The following is a 20,376-nucleotide window of genomic DNA, read 5'->3' as shown; positions in this document are numbered from 1 at the left end:
GAAACACTGCGTATGGATGGCTAGTTCATCACAGGGCCAACACACACACACACACACACACACTGCTATGAACCGCAGCTCACCTGTCCTGCATCTTTTTGGATTGTGGGGAAACCGGAGACCTGGAGGAAACTTGTTGTGGGTTTGTTATTAGTAATTAGTGACACTCTTAATTCATCACAAATATAATAAATATGTTCGGCTGGAATGACAAAACTAAATATGACAGAGCTGCCTTGCCCTTTAGGACTATATAAAGCGAGGACATCTCTTTATTAAATAATTGTTGTCTCTCTCTGCACCATCAAACATAATTAAACCCTAGTGGAAGAGTTTTCTAATGTGCAGTGATTGTTTTCATGTATGGCCTCCTGTGCTTTTGTCAGACACAGAATGGCCTCCTGTTTGACCGTCCCGACAAGTAATTAGTGCTCTGTTGTGGTGTTTAACAATAAACTGAATGCTGAGATCTCACAAAATCTCATCTGTAGTCTTAGTAACAGACAAGCTTACACACAAAATATGGGATCAGATTTAATAGACATGTATGGTTTTGATATGAGCTGGATCTATTTTGTTTGTCTTGCTTAACAACAAAGAGCTGCGATCCTTTAAAAGAGCCAAATCATCATCAAAATCTCAAAAACTATACAGTCACAAGTGAAGATTGTGGAATCTGACCTGGAAGTTTGCTAGCAAAGGTAAACCTTTATCAGTTTTACATTCATATATATATATATATATATATATATATAAATATAAATATAAATAAAATAAGGTGTAATTGTTTATTTTTATTTATTTATTAGTTTGTTTTTAGGAAGTGAAATGGGTCTTCCACACAGGATTTCATTGTTTCTCCTCCTCTGCTCATCTCCAATAGGTAAACTATTCCTCCAGTACACTTTCTCATGAAATTGAAATGCTACGTGATTATGATGATTATTTTCATGCAGATAAACCAGCCTTCCCAAAGGCATGAGCTTGATTTTTATTAGATAAATGCAATGTGGAGTCAGAGTCCACTGGTGAAAACACAATAATTTTCAATACAAATGATGGTAACACTTTGCTTTTAGGAACCAATTCTCACTATTAGCATGCATATTACTAGCAGATTGGCTATGCATTAGTAAGCACATGAACATATTTTAGATCCCTTAATCCGACTACCTTACTAACTATTAATAAGAAGCAAATTAGGAGTTTATTGAGGCAAAAGTCAAAGTTCATAGTTAGTTAGTAGTGAGAACTGGTCCCCAAACTAAAGCGCGACCATTCATGGTGTTGCTTTATAATTGCCTTTAAATTTTTTTACTTAATTTGTATCATAACTGGCTTTTTCATGTAGTTTTTAACAAGTTAATTTGGTCCTGTAGTGTTTGTTGGTGGTGCTTCCAACTCCACCGAGGCTCTCTGTGATCGTCGCTGTCTGGCAAATGCTCGGGTTAAACAAGAACTGTTCAGTGCGCCACAGGATGATAACTGTACCATGGTAGTGAACATCACTTCAATACAATATGAGACGCTGTCTTTCGTAAGTGCCACTTTTGTCTTATTCATTATATTCTAAAAAAAAAAAAAAAAACCCACACACACAAAGGGCACACAAATACAAATACTGTACATTTTTCCACCATGTTTTAGGATACAAAGGGCATGGAAATGAGCAGCCGTATCAAGGTAAACATGGTGAGTAGACAAAATACAATTATTCTGTTTGGTACAGTTATTGTCACATGTAAACATTCAATTATCTCAATACTATTAAATATTCTATAGTGTGAAATTAATAGCACATGAGCTAGAGTGCTGTTGTACTGAATTTTAGAACAGCAGAAGCTGTGCTGATATCCAGTACAACGTCACTTTAGTGTGAGTGTGATATTTCTTATTTTCAGCAGTTCTATAAACAACAGTAATATTGAGTAACTGACTGTGAATGTATATAACTTATTACACAGCTACTTACAATCTGAATAAAAATAAAATAATAGGAAACAAAAAATATTTAATGTTAAGAAGCACAGCTACGTAGGAAAATCAGTTATTCTAGTGTCATTGTGTTACATGTAAATACCATGCAATATTCAGAATTTGCAAAACAAAATGAGAAGCTGTAACAGTTAAGTATAGGTATCAATTCTCAATATTAACTATTTTCTTATTAGCATGCATATTATTAAAATATTATGTGTTAATTAGTACTTATAAATCACATAGTCTGCATGACCATATTCTACATCCCTAAATACAATACATAAACTTAACAACTACCGTACTAACTATTAATAAACAGCACATAAGGAGTTTTTTAAGGGAAATGCTATATTTAATGGTTTGTTAAAAGCGAGATTTGGACTAGAGGCTGACATTTTTTCGGGAATACCACGGGTCACGGGATTCCCGTGGGATTCCTGCAGGATGGGAGTCATCTTTGCTATTAATCACGGGATTTGGACGGTACAGGATAAATGGTTAACGGGAGCAGACGGGAGCGGGAATCAACCAATAGCAAAGACGACAAACAAAGAAAAAAGTAAATGCACCATTTTGTAGTTTCCTTTTAATACGCCTACAATGTAACACAATTAAAAAATAACTACAAGACCCAGCCGTCCCAGAAGCCATCAGTGCTTTTTGTTACAGCTTCCCGCCGGAATTCAAAGAGCAGTGATGGAGAGAGCTAACAGCCGCGGAGAAGTCGATGTGGCAAAAAATGATTTACAGGGCAAAGTCAGAAGTAATGACATGTCTATTATGTTCAAAGAACTGGTCGGAAAGTCTGAAATATTAATTAAGTTTATGAAAGTAGAATGTGACGGTGATAGCACGATGTACACTGCTTGTAAGACATGCTTAGTCTTAGTCAAGTACGCAAGTGATTCAGGGACGAGCGGTCTGAAGAGGCACACCTGCAAGGCAAATTCGGGAAAGAATCAGCCAAGCATCGCTTCGTTCATCAAGCGAAAATTGCCGTCAGGTGTCAAGTCTCGTCTGACCGACAAAATTGCTCGCATGTGCAGCGAACTCAGACCCTTTTCTGTGGTAGAGGGGAAAGGCTTTACCAATGTAGCACAGGAGCTGCTCGACATTGGAGCCAAATATGGAAGTAACGTGCAGGTGGAAGACATACTGCCATGTGCACGCACAGTTTCCCGTCACGTAGAAGGGGAGTATGAGAAAATAAAACTGCTGGTCATGGAGGAGCTCCGTCAGTTATGTCACTCTGCACTATTTTTATACATAAATTGTACCCCTCACGCAGTAGTCTGTGATCTATAGATTCTTAACCCTAAACACCAGATTCTCCTTACAATTTTTAAACGCCATAATATCTCCATATTCTAAACTGGTAATCTTTTTTACATGTAAGATATTTTGTGGCCCATTAAAAATATTATTCTTCCTTTCGTGCAGACTAGGGACCATGCTGTAACCACATACCTTTTGAAAATCGTTAACATGTAATTAAAAAAACTATAAATGTAAACTATAAATGTATTGTTTACTCAACAATAAATGAGTAAAATGCAGCTTTATGTGCTGTTTGGGTTTATTAAACTATTGTAGACATGGTGTGAACTATGTACTGTTTTTCTTTTATTTGCTGTCTTCCATTTTCTGGGGAAAATCTTGAAACAGGCGTCAGCAGCTGGTCTAAAACAGGATGGAGAGCAGATTAAATCAAATTCTATGTATTAACTAAACACTAATTGAAGAAAAAAATATATGGGAGCGGTACAGGAGTGGGAGTCAGTTTAAACAGGAACGGGATGGGAGTGGGAGTCAATTTACCAGGAGCGGGATGGGATGGGATTATTTTTTTAACTTTGGTCTGGGAGTGGGACGGGACAAGATTTCTTTCTATGGGAGTGGGACGGGACAGGAGTGAAAATCCACTCCCGTGTCATCCTCTAATTTGGACCTTAAAATAAAGACAGAAGCTGCTTCTTTCACTGAAATTGTCTCAATTCAAACTTTATTCCCATAATCACCACGAATAGAAAGTAAAGAATGCATTTCTTCTGTTTTCTGCACCGCAGGAATGGAAGGATCCTGATCTTGGATGGATGCAAGAGAAACCTAGATTTCCAACAATTGTTATGCCAGTTGATAAAATCTGGATTCCTCAGATAGTTTTGGACAACGCGTGAGTCTCAAGACTGATTTATGGCATTTATTATTTATTTAAGATGCCGTAAATGCCCTCTTTTTACACACAGAATTGAAACGACTGTGGAGCCGTACACTAAGGATGTACAGGTGAGGCGGGATGGTACAGTGAGCCATGCAATTGTTATGTTCACGACGGTGAGCTGTCAAATCAACCTCTTTAACTACCCCTTTGTGACTGGGTCGTGCCCCGTGGCCATCAATGGATGGAGCCAGAAAAGTAAGACTGAAATAACAAGAATATTTGTTGATGAGATTATGACCATTTGGAATATTTCAACTTATATTATGCAAACATTATAAATGAATTGTGCCTGCTGATAGCAAATAGGGTTTTGTAAATAGGATGATATCCTTGCCTACTTGGAAATGAGACATGTTTGCTCTGAAAATAAATGACAATGACTTTATTTAAATATCTTATGGCATGATTAAGGTTAATTCCAGCAACTGTTTAGTGAACTGGCTCCGTGGAAGTTATATTTGAATAATTTGACTATGTCCTCTTGTTTGTTTGTTTCAGCTTGCGCACTCAATTTCCAGATCTCTGATAACGTGACTTTGGTTGGCGGCAGTCGAGGAGAGTGGCTGACTACTAGTGTGAACAAAACTGTGGATGCATCAAATCGTGTTTATCTCCTAGTAAATAAATTATCCACTCCTAAACATCTGATCAATCGTACTGCGTTTAGAGAGCTTGTTACTTGTAACCCTCTAGGCCAAAGGCTCAGTTGTACAACCATATACTCATACCTCAAGAAATTGATGATTTTAATGTAATGGTTCACAACTCGGGGGTCAGGACCCACTTACATTAATATATTATTATTATTATTAGATTAAAATAACTGAACTTTGATCCCAAGCTGTTTCATGTGATGTGAACATGAAATATTAGCATATCGTCAGCCCATTTGTTGGTCTTTTCGGTAAAAATTGCTGTTTCCACAGTAACGCTGTACACAAAGCAGCACTGCGCTCACAAACGCTGCTTTATCAGACATTACAGGCTCATGGTGAAATGGAAATGAGACCAATCACGCAAAGAAGGGGTTTAGAAAAAGTAAACTTTTTAGCGAATCATTTGGGAGTCTTTGAGCATTTAAAGTAAAAATAAATGCATATTATAAGACAATTAAAGTTTTTTTGACCTTGCATGCATGTCAACCTGTTGCTGGGGACTCCCAAAACCAAAATATGAACTCTTCATTATATATAATATAGGGACACTTTAATATAGTTTTGATATTGTATTTTACTGAATAACGGTCATACTTTATTTTAGGGTCCAATTCTCACTATTAACTATAAACTACGACTTTTGCCTCAATAATCTCATAATTTCCTGCTTATTAATAGTTAGTAAGGTAGTTGTTTAGGATTAAAGGGTCTGGAATATGGTAATATTGGGAATATGGTAATATTATTGCAGCATATGTGCTTTTTACGTAGAAATAAACAGCCAATATATATGCAATGATATATGCATGCTAATTAACTAAAGTGTTAAAAAAGGCTGAATTTAGTAACTTACTGCCTGAGACATGCAGCAACATCCTCTGAATCTCCCACCCTGGCCGTGTAAATTACGTTTACACAGGAACAAGTATGAAAAATCAGCGATTAATACTAGTCTAAGAAAACAGAGAATAATTTTAATATCTTGTCATGTGATTGAGGCAACACTTTAGAATAGGGAACACATAATCACTATTAATTATGACTTTTCCCTCAATGAACTCCTAATTTACTGCTTATTAATTGTTAGTAAGGTAATTGTTAGTTAAGGTGTGGTGTAGGATTAAGGAATCTAAAATATGGCCATTGAGAATAAGGCATTAATATGTTTTTAATAAGTAAAATAACAGCCAATATGCTAGTGCTAATAAGCAACTAGTTAATAGTGAGAATAGATCCTTAAAATAAAGGGATTTAATTTGTCAGTTAAGGAAATAAACCATAATTGTTTGTTAATGAATCAATCGCGTTTGATCTTTGAACAGGTGGCTCTGTCGATTAACCCCTTCAGTGCTTTTGTGACCCTGATCCTGCCCAGCGCACTGATACTGCTGGCTGACCTGGTGAGCTTCGCTCTGCCATTCGAAGGAGGAGAGCGCAACTCTTTTAAGGTCACTTTGGTTCTGAGCTTCACTATGTTCCTCCTCATCCTCAGCGATCACCTGCCTAACAGTGGCCACTGTAGCCCCCTGCTCCGTAAGTAAATGAAAAGAGAGAGAAAACATCTGTTCCACTTGGTGGTATGCAGTTTTACTGTGCAGGTGTAAAGTGATTTGGACTGTACTTTTGACACTGTTTGGTCTTCGATAATCTAATATTATCAAACCTTATGATAAATCTTACAGAGAAGCATTCAGGCAGTCGAGAAAATATTATTGTGGAAAAGTTTAGTAGATGTCTGTTTTGGGGGGTCCAGATCCTCTGTTTTCCCTCTATATTTGCACACTGTATATATAAGGAAAATGTATTTAATCCCAACATATATTTAGCTTTTCTAATAGCATGCTTTAAAAAAGACAGGCTTTTAATACAGAAAAAAAGTTGTCAATCACTAGCATCATGCACAATAATAAGTTGACTGCATGTTCTCTGTTTTCTCCTCTAAAGACTACCACTTCAGCTTCTGTCTGGTGTGTTTGGTCATGAGTATGCTGGCCTCCATAGTGCTAACACGTCTGTCTGTAGAAGACAGCTTCTTGGTGTGCAGACGCTCCACCAAAGTTCATCCATCAAGCAGCTCCAAAACAAATGACGGCCTGAATCAGGAGAAAGGTATAAGATGATGAAAAACACAAGTTTACTGGCTTTTATAGCTTTTGCTTCAAGTATGAAACAAACAAAAAAGTGCAACTGTTTAAGGTAATATATGTCGTTCAACAGTAATATGCTTTATCATATCCTGGCATAAAGTTAACATCTAAATACTATTCACAATGCTTTTTAAAAACAAAAATGTAGTCCAAGACTTCATTTTCCCCATCGGGCATCAATATACAACTACTTAAATAGGAAAATTGACACAAATGTACTGGATTGATAAAATCACGTTTCATTGGTGCAACTGTTTGATGAACTTGATTGAATAAATTATTTGGTTTGCATCAATAGGTGTTATTACAACGATGTCTGGTGATCTGGCTTCAGAGACGGCTTCACTCCGGAAAATATTGAACTTTTTGGAGACCATGGATGAAGGAGAAAAGGAGGCTCAGAGAAAAGTGGCATTTGCTTACCTCTTAGACAAATTCTGCTTTGGCTTTTTCATAATCATCTACATACTTTATGGCATAATTATTATTGCTATCACCCGAACAGACATTTGTAAGGTTAATAATCTAGACTTCTGGGATGAATCCCAGCAAGAAGATGCCTACTATGACTATTCATACTCAGACTCATATGCATACGCATACACAAACACATACACATAGCCACTTTGATTGTTTCTCAGTTTAGCTCTGTTTTTTGTTTTTCTTTCCTCATCGGTGCATATAATTTGTAGAAAATTTTTGCAACGTAATGACTGAATAAGGTACAGGATATCAAATACTGATTTATTCATATTTATGAGAATATCAACTAAATCTTGGGAATCAATACGAAACAAAATACAAAAGAGCTTAACTTGTAACTCTCACTGTTTGATTAAATGTGCAATATTTCTGCATGCTACTGAGATTGAAAATCCATTTTATTTGTATTAAACAATCATATTCTCAAAGGTATTTCTGTAGCATGAAATATAGCAACAAATAGAAATGTTATTTTAATCAAAACTGAACATTTTGCAATTCTTATTAAATGTTGTGGATCATTTATCAGTGTACACACTTCTAAATAAATACAGAAACTAAAAGAAGGCTTGGTAGGTAACTGGGTAAAATGTTTTAACTGTATATATATATACATATATATAGCAGCTACCTTACTTACTATCAGTAAGCAGTATCCAGTCAAATACTTTGGACAGGACATGCTTCAGACACAATAATTTACACAACTCTTCAATGAGGATGTTTTAAAGTTTGGTCTAAACAAACACAAGACTAGCTGTAGTTCTCCAAGCAGCTATCATAACATAATTAAATGCACTAATGTCCCCTTCATTAATGTCACACAATATTCTAAATCTCTTGCTGAACTTTACTTTCCCATGAACTTGATCTGTTTGTTTTGTGGAAATCCTGGGGGTAACTGCAGCTGTTCTGGATTTACATGCGATTAAATTAGGCATTATTGATGTTTGCAGTAAAAGCTTGATTTACTCTCCAGTTGTGCCATTCCTTGCTTGTGTTTTCTATTTGTTCTCTGGGGGAAAACTCCAGTAGTTTTTTTTACAGCCTGTGTGGTTCTGATATATTATTTACACAGTTAATGTATATGCGGTCACACTTTATTTTAAGGTCCAATTCCCGTAATTAACAAACCGTAAACTACAAAGTTTGTGTCAGGATCACCAGCTTGAGTGCTCATGAGCACATGAGTCACATTGTCACTCCCTTAAAACTACATTGCCCATAATCCTTTGCCTGAACTCTTGATCATTAATTGTTTTCACCTGTGTATTGTTACCTCATTTTAAGCCTCTCTCTTTCTCTCTCTTTCTCTTTCATTCATTACTTAGTCTTGTAAATGTCATACTGCTGTTCTTAGCCCTTGTGTTCTGGTTCTTCTGTCATGGTTTTGATCTTTGCCTTGTTTTGTTTATTCAGTTTTATCTAAGTTCTCTGCTTTGTATTTGTTTGGACTTATTTCCCTGTGGATTATCCTTAAATAAAGAGCTTCCCTTGGATCCTCAGCGTTGGATCCTGAGCAGGTTGTGACAGATTTACTCAATAAACTCTAAAGCAAAAGATTTGCTTTAAATTAAGTTAGGTTTGTGCAGTTGCTACATGCTCAATAACAGTTTAAGTTATAGTTAGATTTTGGAATTAAAACATTGTGAGATAACCCAGTGTAGCTGCTAAATACTAACACATTCTGGATTAGTTCCTAAAATTTGCTGCTAGAGATCTAAAGTGCACCACTGCTGAATCTACAAAGCTACAGAAAATAATAATAATGATGGTGATGACAGTTAGTTGTGAAGCTAATTCATTGATAGGGATGCTATGACTGATAGAGGTGAATGGGCAAATTTGCCCAGGACACAGGGCAACCCCAGTTTTAAATTATGAGTAGGATAGTATGAAGCAGTTCGATATTGTACTTTGACGGATCAAACACACATTTCAGCCATGCAAGCCTAGACGTTAGGTATTTTACCTGATGATAAATAAATTTTAAGGTAGCTGACACCCAGGATAAACTAGCAATTGCTCTCCATCCAGCTATACAGATTAAGTGCACTATTATTGCCTTTGTTAACATCAGGAACATCTAAAACCTCAGGGGGAAAGAGTCTGTGAATGTGTAGGGACTCTTCTGAATGTTCTGCATATATTTCCTTTATGAACCTGTTTGTGCATGTAGATTGGTGTTTGATTTGGCTGGGAGGCAAATAAAGTGCCTGGACTTAAAGTCTGTATAGAGGCTTATCAGAATATCAAAAACTAAAGTTCATGTAATTTCATGTGAGATGAAATTTAATATGTGCTGGCTCTATTTAGTTTGTCCTATTTTACATAGCACCCAAAGCCTTATTCCCTTTAAAAACCCAAGTGATGCTTGTTCGTATAATCCATAAACCGAGACAGCTGAAGGTGACATTTTCGTTCATTACCTCATGTTTACTTGCAAAGGTAAGTTTATCAGGTTTTTTTTTATATGTTTCTTAAGCTAGTGTGGATATGTCTACTTAAATGATGCAGGTAAAAAAAAAACTTATAAAGAGAATATAAACTTATAAGAGAATATAAGAAAGAGATGTTTTATGTGTGTTTGTAGGAACTGAAATGGTTTTTCGACACAGGATTTCATTGTCATTCCTCATCCTTTCAAATCTGATTGGTAAACACTTTCTCAAGCTGCAGTGAATACCATGTCTACTGTAATTTTTATAATTTTAATAAAATTTTAATACATTTTAATAAAATTATTTTAATAAAATTATACAATTCACTGATAAGTGCCATGGATTCTCAAATGTTTTTCAGATTTTTGACTTAATTAAAAGTTATGTTTCTAACATGTTTATCTGGTTATATAAATAAAGGTGACTTAACAGTTTTGGCAGATTTATGTGACAGTCGATGTCTGGCAAATTCTCTAATTGCCAAGAAACTGACAAGTGCACCACACGGTGATAACTGTTCTGTCAATGTTAACATCACTTCCATGCAATACGAGACAATGACCTTTGTAAGTATCTTAGTAGTTTTTTTTATTTATTCATTTTATTTTTTATTTTACTTTCTATCTTTATTTCATGCTTGTCTATGTCTTTAATGAAGTATGATTTAAACAAGAATATGTTACAATGTTACATGTTACAAAGACACATTTGTAAGTAGAAGGTATTCTACAAAATCAAATGTTTCAAAAATTACTTACTTTTGCTCCAATTAAAAAGGTATAGATTGTAACTATTTTTATACAAAAAATATACAATGTATTTAAAGTAAATGTTATTAATATTTTTCAGTGTTATAATTTTCACATTGCCAAAACTCTGTCACCATTCTGTCATCATCCATATTTAGGATACAAAGAACATGCAAATGAGCAGCCGTGTCAAGGTAAACATGGTGAGAAGAAACATTTTTGATTTTGAAGAAAAGAAAACAAAAAACCTCGAAGCTCATAAACTCATTCCAATTCATTTTACAATTGGCAAAATATCAGTGAATGTGTTTCTTGAAGTATATTTTCCTCCATAGAAGTGGAACGATCCTGGACTAGCGTGGAATACAAATACATCTAATGCTACAGCAATTATGTTGCCAGTTGACAAAATCTGGACTCCTCGTCTAATTTTGGACAATGCGTAAGTGAACTTACAAGAGATTCTGTGGAATGGCATGCATTTTTCTGTTAGTTAGTGCAAAAGCAGTCTACCTATTGTACTACTTTTAGGTTCTACATAAAATTGAACGTTCATTGAATTGAAACATTTTTTTTTACATTTTCCTTTGGGACTCACAGACTACACTAATCATTTTTTGATACAAGAAACAAATATTGGTGCACTAAATAATAATACAATGAATATATTTCCACTAATCAAGACTTCAATTAAACTAAATGCAAGAATGGCATCACAAGCATTAGATGTCTGACATTAAAGGGATAGTTCACCCAAAAATCTAAATTATGTTATTAATAACTCACCCTCATGTCGTTCCAAACCAGTGAGACGTCGGTTTATCTTCGGAACACAGTTTAAGATATTTTAGATTTAGTCTGAGAGCTCTCAGTCCCTCCATTGAAACTGTGTGTATGGTAAACTGACCATGTACAGAAAGTTAAGAAAAACATCATCAAAGAAGTCCATGTGACATCAGAGGGTCGGTTAGAATATTTTGAAGCATCGAAAATACATTTTTGGTTTTGGACTTTATTCAGCATTGTCTTCTCTTCCGTGTCTGTTGTGAGAGAGTTCAAAACAAAGCAGTTTGTCATATCCGGTTCGCGAACGAATCATTCGATGTAACCGGATCTTTTTGAACTAGTTCACCAAATCGAACTGAATAATTTTAAACGGTTCGCCTCTCAAATATGCATTGATTCACAAATGACTTAAACTGTTTACGTTTTTAATGTGGCTGACACTCCCTCTGAGTTCAAACAAATCAATATCCCGGAGTAATTCATGTACTCAAACAGTACACTGACTGAACTGCTGTGAAGAAAGAACTGAAGATGAACACCGAGCCGAGACAGATAATGTACGAAACATTGACTCATTCACGAGTCAAGAACTGGTTGCATCGGTTTTCGGATCAGCAGTACTTCTTTCGGACAGTTCGATTCAATAAACCGGTTGAAGAAAACGGTTCACCGGTTCTTTTGCGCTCGACATAATGCCGTCATTGGCGATGATTGCCCTTGATTCAAGCCTTTCGTTTACCCCCGCTCATAACACTAGCACAGAATCAGTTCAGAATCAATCACCAAAAGAATTAGGTCGGTTCAGACGCTCTTTGTGTCAGTCTGCTTCACACTGAATCACACATACGCACATCACACATCAGCTCCTCGGTTCTCGAATCAGACTCATCTGACAGAAACGGTTCTTGACTCGTGAACGAGTGATTATCTGGCTCGGCTCGGTGTTCATCTTCAGTTCTCTCTTCACAGCAGTTCAGTCAGTGTACTGTTTGAGTAAATGAATTACTCCGGGATATTGGTTTGTTTGAACTCAGAGGGAGTGTTAGCCACATTAAAAAAAGTTAACAGTTTAAGTCATTTGTGGATTAATGCTTATTGGAGACGCGAACTGTTTAAAACGATTCAGTTCGATTTGGTGAACTGGTTCAAGAAGATCCGGTTACATCGAATGATTCGTTCGCAAACCAGATATGACAAACTGCTTTGTTTTGAACTCTCTCACAACAGACCCGGAAGAGAAGACAATCCTGAAATATGAGGTAGTTTTTGCTATTTTTGGACCAAAATGTATTTTCAAAAAATTCTAACGGACCCTCTGATGTCACATGGACTACTTTGATGATGTTTTTCTTACCTTTCTAACCATGGACAGTATACCCTACACACAACTTCAATGGAGGGACAGAAAGCACTCAGACTAAATCTAAAATGTCTTAAACTGTGTTCTGAAGATGAATGGAGGTTTTACGGGTTTGGAACGACGCGAGTGTGAGTCATTAATGACATAATTTAGATTTTTGGGTGAACTATCCCTTTAAATGTCTATTTCAGACTTTAGAAAAAAACTGTAGCTGCATCCGAAAAGTAACTTTCGTCACTGGATGGCTGGATGTGCCTCTGGTGGTTGTCGTCTTGTCGACCAATTTGGGTAACGTCATATTCTCTCTTTTTACGCATTCAGAATAGACATAACCGCGCAGCCCTACAAAAGTGATGTACTGGTGTTGAGAAATGGAAATGTGGACCATGCTGTTATCTTGTTCGTGTCAGTGAGCTGTGAAATCAACCTATTCACCTACCCCTTTGTAATTGGGGATTGTCCTGTTGCCATCAATGGATGGAATCAAGGCAGTAAGATGACATTTTTGAGTGAATGGTAGACCAACACAGCAACATAGTGTTGGCCCAGATCCGGCCCACATCTGGCCAGCATGAAATCCATGTGGGCCAGACCTGGGCCGAAACTGCTTGCTGTCTGGGAATACTGATAATTTGTTCATAACAATGCATAATGTAAATGATTTATAGAGAAAACTTGGAAAGTTTTTTGAATAACTGCTAAACATTATTTTGTTTGTGTTTATCTAGGTTGTGGGCTTATACTATCATTTACTGATGACATAACTATGAGTGGAAGTGAGCAGAGTGGAGAGTGGCTGACTGAGAATGTGAATATAACACATGATAAACGCACATATCTCTCGGTATGCCCCAAAGACCTCATGTTCTCAGATTTCATAAATGTACACACTGCAAAAATTTTAAGGAATGACAGCCATATAAAAAAATGGAAGTTAATTAATAATCTGTTTGTGTAGCTACAGACCACAAAAGTTCCTCTCAGTAGTTGATACTACACTATACACTATGTACTCTGCCACCTAGTGCAGTGGTTCCCCTGTACCCGGAGTACTGGAGTTTGTCTTTTTTGTCTGATTATGAGTTTGAGACATGCAAAATGAGCAGTGTTAAGGGGGCCTCCAGGAACATGGTTGGGAATCACTAGTTTATGAATTTCAGATGGGTGCTTTCATCTCAAATGGAACATTTTCAGTAATTTATTAAAAACACCAACTTATATGTTATGTATGTTAAACAGGTTTTACATAAAATTCATTTTTTACTTACTGTTACTTCCAATCAATCAATCAATCACCTTTATTTTTATAGTGCTTTAAACAAAATACATTGCGCCAAAGCACTGAACAACATTCATTTGGAAAACAGTGTCTCAATAATGCAAAATGATAGTTAAAGGCAGTTCATCATTGAATTCAGTTATGTCATCTCTGTTCAGTTGAAATAGTGTCTGTTTTTATTTGCAATCAAGTCAATGATATCCCTGTAGAAACAATGCTTTTTTAATGATCTATGGTCAAATGTCAAGTGAAATGTGATTCCTTGTGACATGAATTTTAATTTACATTTACAACTTTCTCCACGTCTGTTAATATTACTATTTTTGTTGTATTTCTGTTGATACAAATATTATACAGTAGATAGGGATATACCACTGACAGTTTTCTACTCGCTGCCATTTATTAAAAAGGACAGAATTTAATATACACATGTTTTTAAGAATTTGTCTGTAGAGTAGAGACTATTATTAAATTGATACTTATTCTTTCTTCTGTTAACTGTTAACAGGTCACTTTATCAATCAATCCGTTCAGTGCTGTTGTGACCCTGATCCTGCCAAGTGCATTAATAATTCTAGCTGACCTGGTGAGCTTTGCTCTGCCAGTACAAGGAGGAGAACGCAACAACCTTAAAGTCACCTTGGTCCTGAGCTTCACCATGTTCCTAGTCATCCTCAACGATCATCTGTCCAGTGGTACAAGCTGTAGCCCTCTCCTCCGTAAGTGAAAGAGCACAACAACAAGCCTCTTACACTTGTCATTAGTTGAGGGCAGTAGTCAGCGTGATGCAGTACAATAGAAATTCCTTGCAAAAGTTTGCCGATGCAACTGCTTGGACAACTCACTTAAAGAATGCTGATATGGGGGTATGAAATTAAAAATGCTGAGCTTTTTTTTCCCCTCAAGGTCACATTTGCTTTTCACTATTGGGACAGATTTAGACTATGGGAAGTATTTTTCGAAGTTTAGAAGACACTTTAGAGACAGAGGTAGAACTGTTGTTTGCATAGCAGTTTTAAGAAAAACTTTGTGAACAGATAATAGGTTGTGGGGATGTTGTATATTGAGAAGAGGCGGGGCCCCAGCACTGAACCCTGAGGTACACCAGTGATTAGCTGATGCAACACAGATGTGACAAAATATGAACATTGCTACAGTAGTCAGATAACAATTTCCTAAAAATGACAATTCATTTATTATTCATAAAAAATTATGCACTGCAAAAGCACATTAAGGTTTGCGTTTGCTAAATTAAGGTTTTTGTTCCAAAGATTACCACTTCTGCTTCTGTTTGGTCAATCTGGTTCTGAGCATGGTGACATCGATGGTCTTGACACGTTTGACATCAGATGACAGCATTCTGCCTTGTAAATGCTCAAAGATCATCAAAACACAAAATGCCAACCTGGGCCACTATGGAGGTAAGAGAATACTAAATACTGCAAACAAAGAGTTGATAGCTTTAGACTTAATTGTTCATGCATATCTGGTCTCTATTAGCAGATGCTGGTTTGACTGAAACAAAAACGTCTACTGATCAGGCTTCAGAGGTGGCTTCCCTCCAAAAAATAGTGATCTTTTTGGATAACATGGACCAAAAGGAACAAGTGGCAAATAGCAATGTGGGTTTTGTAGACCGCTTGGACAAAATCTGTTTCTGTTTCTTTTTGTTCATTGACATCATTTACATTATCATTGTTGTCATTGTCACCAGAACAGATATTTGCAAACCCAAACCGTTGGTTATCTGGGATAAAGAGGATTATTATTTTTATTTTTGGGATTATTTTAACGATACATCATATAATTATTGAGAATCAAAAAGCCCAGTCTCAATCTCAGTTTAGTCTCAAACTATTTAAAATCATGGACAGCATGTTGGCAATTACCTTTTCTTGCTCTATGATTATATGACCAAGCACACTTGTGAAATTGTCTATATATAATATATTTTTTAAATAAATATTTAATTCCATATTTTAATTTACATATTTATTAGCACATCCACAACAAACCAGGGGTGTGTTTCCCAAAATCAACTATGGTTGCAAGTTTCGTCATTACCAATAGAGTCCACTGGAAATAATGACTATAGTTAGCTAACGATGCTTTTGGGAAACGCACCCCAGGACAGTACAAAGAGAACACAGGGGGACAAACAGGGAAGGAAATAAGAAGATTAACAAAGAGAAAGTGAAAAATGAACTAATAATGAAATAACAAGGGAGACAGGGTCAAGATAGTATTAGACAGGAGAGCACATGACACACTGAAACAAACACATCAGAAGACATGTGCTCACACCAATACACAAGATGAGACAAGACAGAAAACCACATGGTGAACAATACTTTCATCCGCCATGTGCTCAAACAGAAAATTCAGAGTGCACAACTGACAGAAGTTTATGGAGCAAGGATGTAATGATCCCCATAATTGACCAAGGCTAGACTGAAGTGTCAGAATACAGACATTTAAAACCAGGATATATTATGAGTATTTGTGATCTGTTTTGTTTTGTGATCAGTCCAAACTGACTCTCCTGTGTAGGGTGATGTTTTGTGATCAGATTTAAAATGTATTATTCTTGTCATGATGTTTGACAGAGGCCAGTATGAATTTATTATTTAAAAAAAATATATATATTTATTTTTTTCATTTCACCTATGCTTTAACTACTAGTTATTCCTGGGCCCTCATTTATCAACAGATGTGTGCATAATAAGTGTGTAACATAGTTTCATGCAAAGTGTGTGATCTACCAACTTGTACTTTTATGTAGGAATGTGTGTAAATACATGGACAAAATATAGAACCTTTTCTATGCATTGTTGACAAATAAGGCCCCTGGCTCTAAAAATAAATGACCTCTTATATACGTTGATTTCATTGGATATAAGAATCTGCCAAGTGCATGTATGTAAATCTACATGAAATGTAAAATAATAGGCACATATTAATGTAGTTAATAAATGATTAATGTATTTTGATTCAGGTATAATTGATTTCTGTCTGGTTAGAGTAAGCTGGTTCCTGACTCCAGATGGCAGTATTCTGACATGTACAAGCTCAAAAGTGTGTGTCAATCAAGAAAAGCAATAATGATAAATAAGAGGAATAAATGAAAAATCCCATTAGTCTCAGGAAATGACACCATGATAAATCCCACAAACACACAATGTCTCAAAGCATATTCCTTTTGTTTAAAATGCATTTTGAATGTCCATCGATGGATGAAGATACCCCCCCCCCACCAGCAAAAACTAGGTGCATCAGACCTAAACCATTAGATGACTGCCTCGATCAAGACAGGTAAATATAAATAAATGAAAAGTGTGTAGAACTTTATTTTAAAGACAAGATATCACCATTAACTAGAATGTATGTTACTAGCATATTGCCAGTTTATTAGTAATTTTAAAGCACATTGTAATGCCTTATTCTGTATAATCATATTTTAGATCCCTTAATAATACCCCATATATAAACTTAACTACCCTACTAACTATTAATGAGCAGCAAATTAGGAGTTTATTTGGGCAGAAGTCATAGTAAATACTTAGGTAGTAGTCTTTGAATCGGACCTTAAAATAAAGTGTGAACAAAACATTAACTTACATAAATCTTGTTCTATTTGATCATAGATTTTTTTTTTTTTACTTGATTTTTTTTTTCCTCCAGACTGTTTTCTAGTAAAATCCTAGATGCAATCATTCAATAGGAATAACAGTTTGATGTTAGTGTAGCAGTAGTAAGAAAAAACTTTATGAAGAGATGATTGGTCTTAGCGTTGTTAGAGGAGGGGCCCCAGCACTGAACCCTGAGGTACCCCGGTTATCTGGTGCAACACCAATGTGACCAAATATGAACTATTTCTTATTTTCTTTTCACTATAAAATTATATTTCTGTGCTCAACAGTGTCTTGACATGAACACATGCTTGGCATGAACTAATGGCTTTTCAATTAAATTCTCAATAAAGACACTTAATAAGATTCACTATAAGTAGTGACATTAAATACTTTTGGTAAGCTGACCTGTGGTGTGACATGCCACATTCAATTTAGATTTTCTAATATACTTCTTTTATAGGCAATGTGAAATCAGATTTTATGACCTGAGTTAAGAACAGGTTATCCAAATAATGAAAATTTGCTGAAAATTTACTTATTCTCAGGCCATCCCATATGTAGATGAGTTTGTTTTCTTCACGAGAACAGAATTGGAAAAATGAAGCACACAAAAATTTATTACATCACTTGCTAACCAATTAATCCTCTGCAGTGTATGGATACCGTCAGAGTTCAAACAGCTGAGAAAAAAACATCACAATAATCCACAAGTAATCCACACAACTCCAGTCCATCAGTTAACATCATGTGAAGTGAAAAGCTGCGTGTTTGTAAGAAACAAAACCATCAAGACTTTATTAATTTAAAATAATAATAATAATAATAACAATTCCTTCCTTACAATAATAAAGCACTTTTCTAGGCACTCAAAGCGCTCCTCATCCACCACCAGTCCATAAAAAAGTCCATGGTCCATAATATCACCTCCTCCAGTGAAAAGGATCCTCTTTTTTGAATCAGGAGAAAAATATGCATAGATTAAGCATTGTTTACAAGCAAAAACAGTTCTAAATAAACAAAATGGTGGATTGTGGTGAAAAATGTACAAATGTAGGCTAATTGATAAATTACTTAAAAAAATATTACTATGATTTAAGATAAACACTTTATACTAATTAATTTTAATCAAAAGTCTTTGTGTTGACTAAAAAAAATCTTATTTTTGGGTTGATATTTTAGAACAAGGAAAAACATGCAATATTTAAAAGGCAAAATATGGAGAACTGTCTTAAGGCTGTTTGCATTTCCTTTCACTAGAGGAAAATATAAGCGGTATTATATCAAGAAAAATCTGCTCAAACTAAGAAAATGTTGAAAATAAAGCTGAATACTTTAAATAAAATATTTACAGTGAAGTTGGGGGGGGGGGTGCTTTTAAATGATTGTAGGTTAATGGCTGTATGACTGTACATGTTGCATCATGGGTGTAATATGCAAAATGTCATAAAAAATAGGTTGGTGACGCATTTTGTCTGATAAAAATGAGGAAATTGCAGCAATGTTGGCACATAAAGGTGGATTCATCCAAACTCTGAATGAACTGAACAGCTAGGCATGACTGATGTTTCAATACTTTTGTTTTTTCTTCTAAAATAGTCTGTGTAGAAATTTCCTAAAATCAGTGCAGCACGCAAACAGAAAAACATCTCTGTTTAAGCCTTTTATCAGTGACTTGATGAAATGATCACTGTACAAATGTAAAATGTGTTGAATACGTTCCAGAATTCAATGTTACAGGGCTTAGAAAACCATCTATGGTCTGAATAAACATTTTCATCAAACACATCAACAACAAAGAAAGAGTTTACATGTTTTTGGGCCCTCCATGTCGGCAATGCCCAGCTTAGCATGATACTGCACAATTTATTAAAACCTAGAAATCTGGCCTTGATGTTTTTGAAGTGGTTTGCTTTGACTTATTGTGAATCCACTCTGGTGTGCTCATATCAGAAACATAATTACTATAAGAATTATTTGTTTATTGTAACTATATGTTTATTGCGTGTCTTTGCAGAAAGATGCAGTACACAACTATTTTACTTTCGAGGAAAATAAAGTATACTACTACTAATAATTGAACACCATAAGCTCTAGCTTAAAAGCACAACACAATAGCCTCTGATCTTTCGTGTTTCCACAGCTGCCTCTCACTTTCCCCACAAAACACACCCTACCTGTGTCTGATCACACTGTGCATTGTCATCATGCCTTTGTCATTATTTCTCTTTAGACTCCATCACTTATAGAACTCTATTCATTAATGAATTATTATCTGAACGCAAACACACACAACCTCACCCCGAGCCAATTGCCAACAATTGCTTTATGACTTTCAAAATATACTCTTTAATAAGGGTCTTCAAGGAGAAATCTTAAGTGGGTTTGTAGCTCTTCCTTGTTCAGAACTGCTTCAAAATTAAAAGAATAATAATAATCCATAGAGAGCATAAAGAGGACGTTTTTATTTTGTCTAGTTTTTTTCATCAAAGTCAAAAGATGCTCACAAACCACATGAGATCAAGGTTTGAAGCCACAGTTTGTATGCTAACAGTCAACAATGCTAATAGTCAACTCTGACTGGCAATACAAAAGTCCAGCCTGATCTCACAATCAAAACGTACATATTTAGACGTAAATTAAAA

General features: G+C 35.6%; 2 protein-coding genes across 3 annotated transcripts; both read left to right on the top strand.

The window, feature by feature from the left end:
- Positions 1-787: 787 nt before the first annotated feature.
- On the top strand, positions 788-6,977 carry LOC127953026 (5-hydroxytryptamine receptor 3A). The gene is made up of 9 exons (XM_052551921.1): positions 788-883; positions 1,380-1,537; positions 1,648-1,683; positions 2,854-3,123; positions 4,047-4,153; positions 4,227-4,396; positions 4,700-4,818; positions 6,180-6,390; positions 6,802-6,977. Exons 1-9 carry the CDS (start codon positions 829-831, stop codon positions 6,975-6,977), a joined length of 1,302 nt encoding a protein of 433 aa, XP_052407881.1. The 5' UTR covers positions 788-828.
- Positions 6,978-8,860: 1,883 nt separating this feature from the next.
- Positions 8,861-17,006, top strand: LOC127953779 (5-hydroxytryptamine receptor 3A-like). Of its 2 annotated transcripts, none has more exons than XM_052553070.1 (8): positions 8,861-9,010; positions 10,836-10,880; positions 11,013-11,119; positions 13,145-13,314; positions 13,552-13,667; positions 14,611-14,821; positions 15,374-15,523; positions 15,606-17,006. In XM_052553070.1, the coding sequence occupies exons 2-8, from the start codon at positions 10,848-10,850 to the stop codon at positions 15,914-15,916; spliced, it is 1,098 nt and encodes a 365-aa protein (XP_052409030.1). In that variant the 5' UTR covers positions 8,861-9,010; positions 10,836-10,847; the 3' UTR covers positions 15,917-17,006. The 2 variants fall into 2 exon arrangements, with proteins under 2 accessions (XP_052409030.1, XP_052409029.1); XM_052553069.1 differs by having other exon boundaries at positions 15,603-17,006.
- Positions 17,007-20,376: the final 3,370 nt, after the last annotated feature.

The sequence above is a fragment of the Carassius gibelio genome, chromosome B3 (genome assembly GCF_023724105.1).
Source record: "Carassius gibelio isolate Cgi1373 ecotype wild population from Czech Republic chromosome B3, carGib1.2-hapl.c, whole genome shotgun sequence".
Classification (NCBI taxonomy): domain Eukaryota; kingdom Metazoa; phylum Chordata; class Actinopteri; order Cypriniformes; family Cyprinidae; genus Carassius; species Carassius gibelio.
This window is presented reverse-complemented; position numbering and strand designations above follow the sequence as displayed.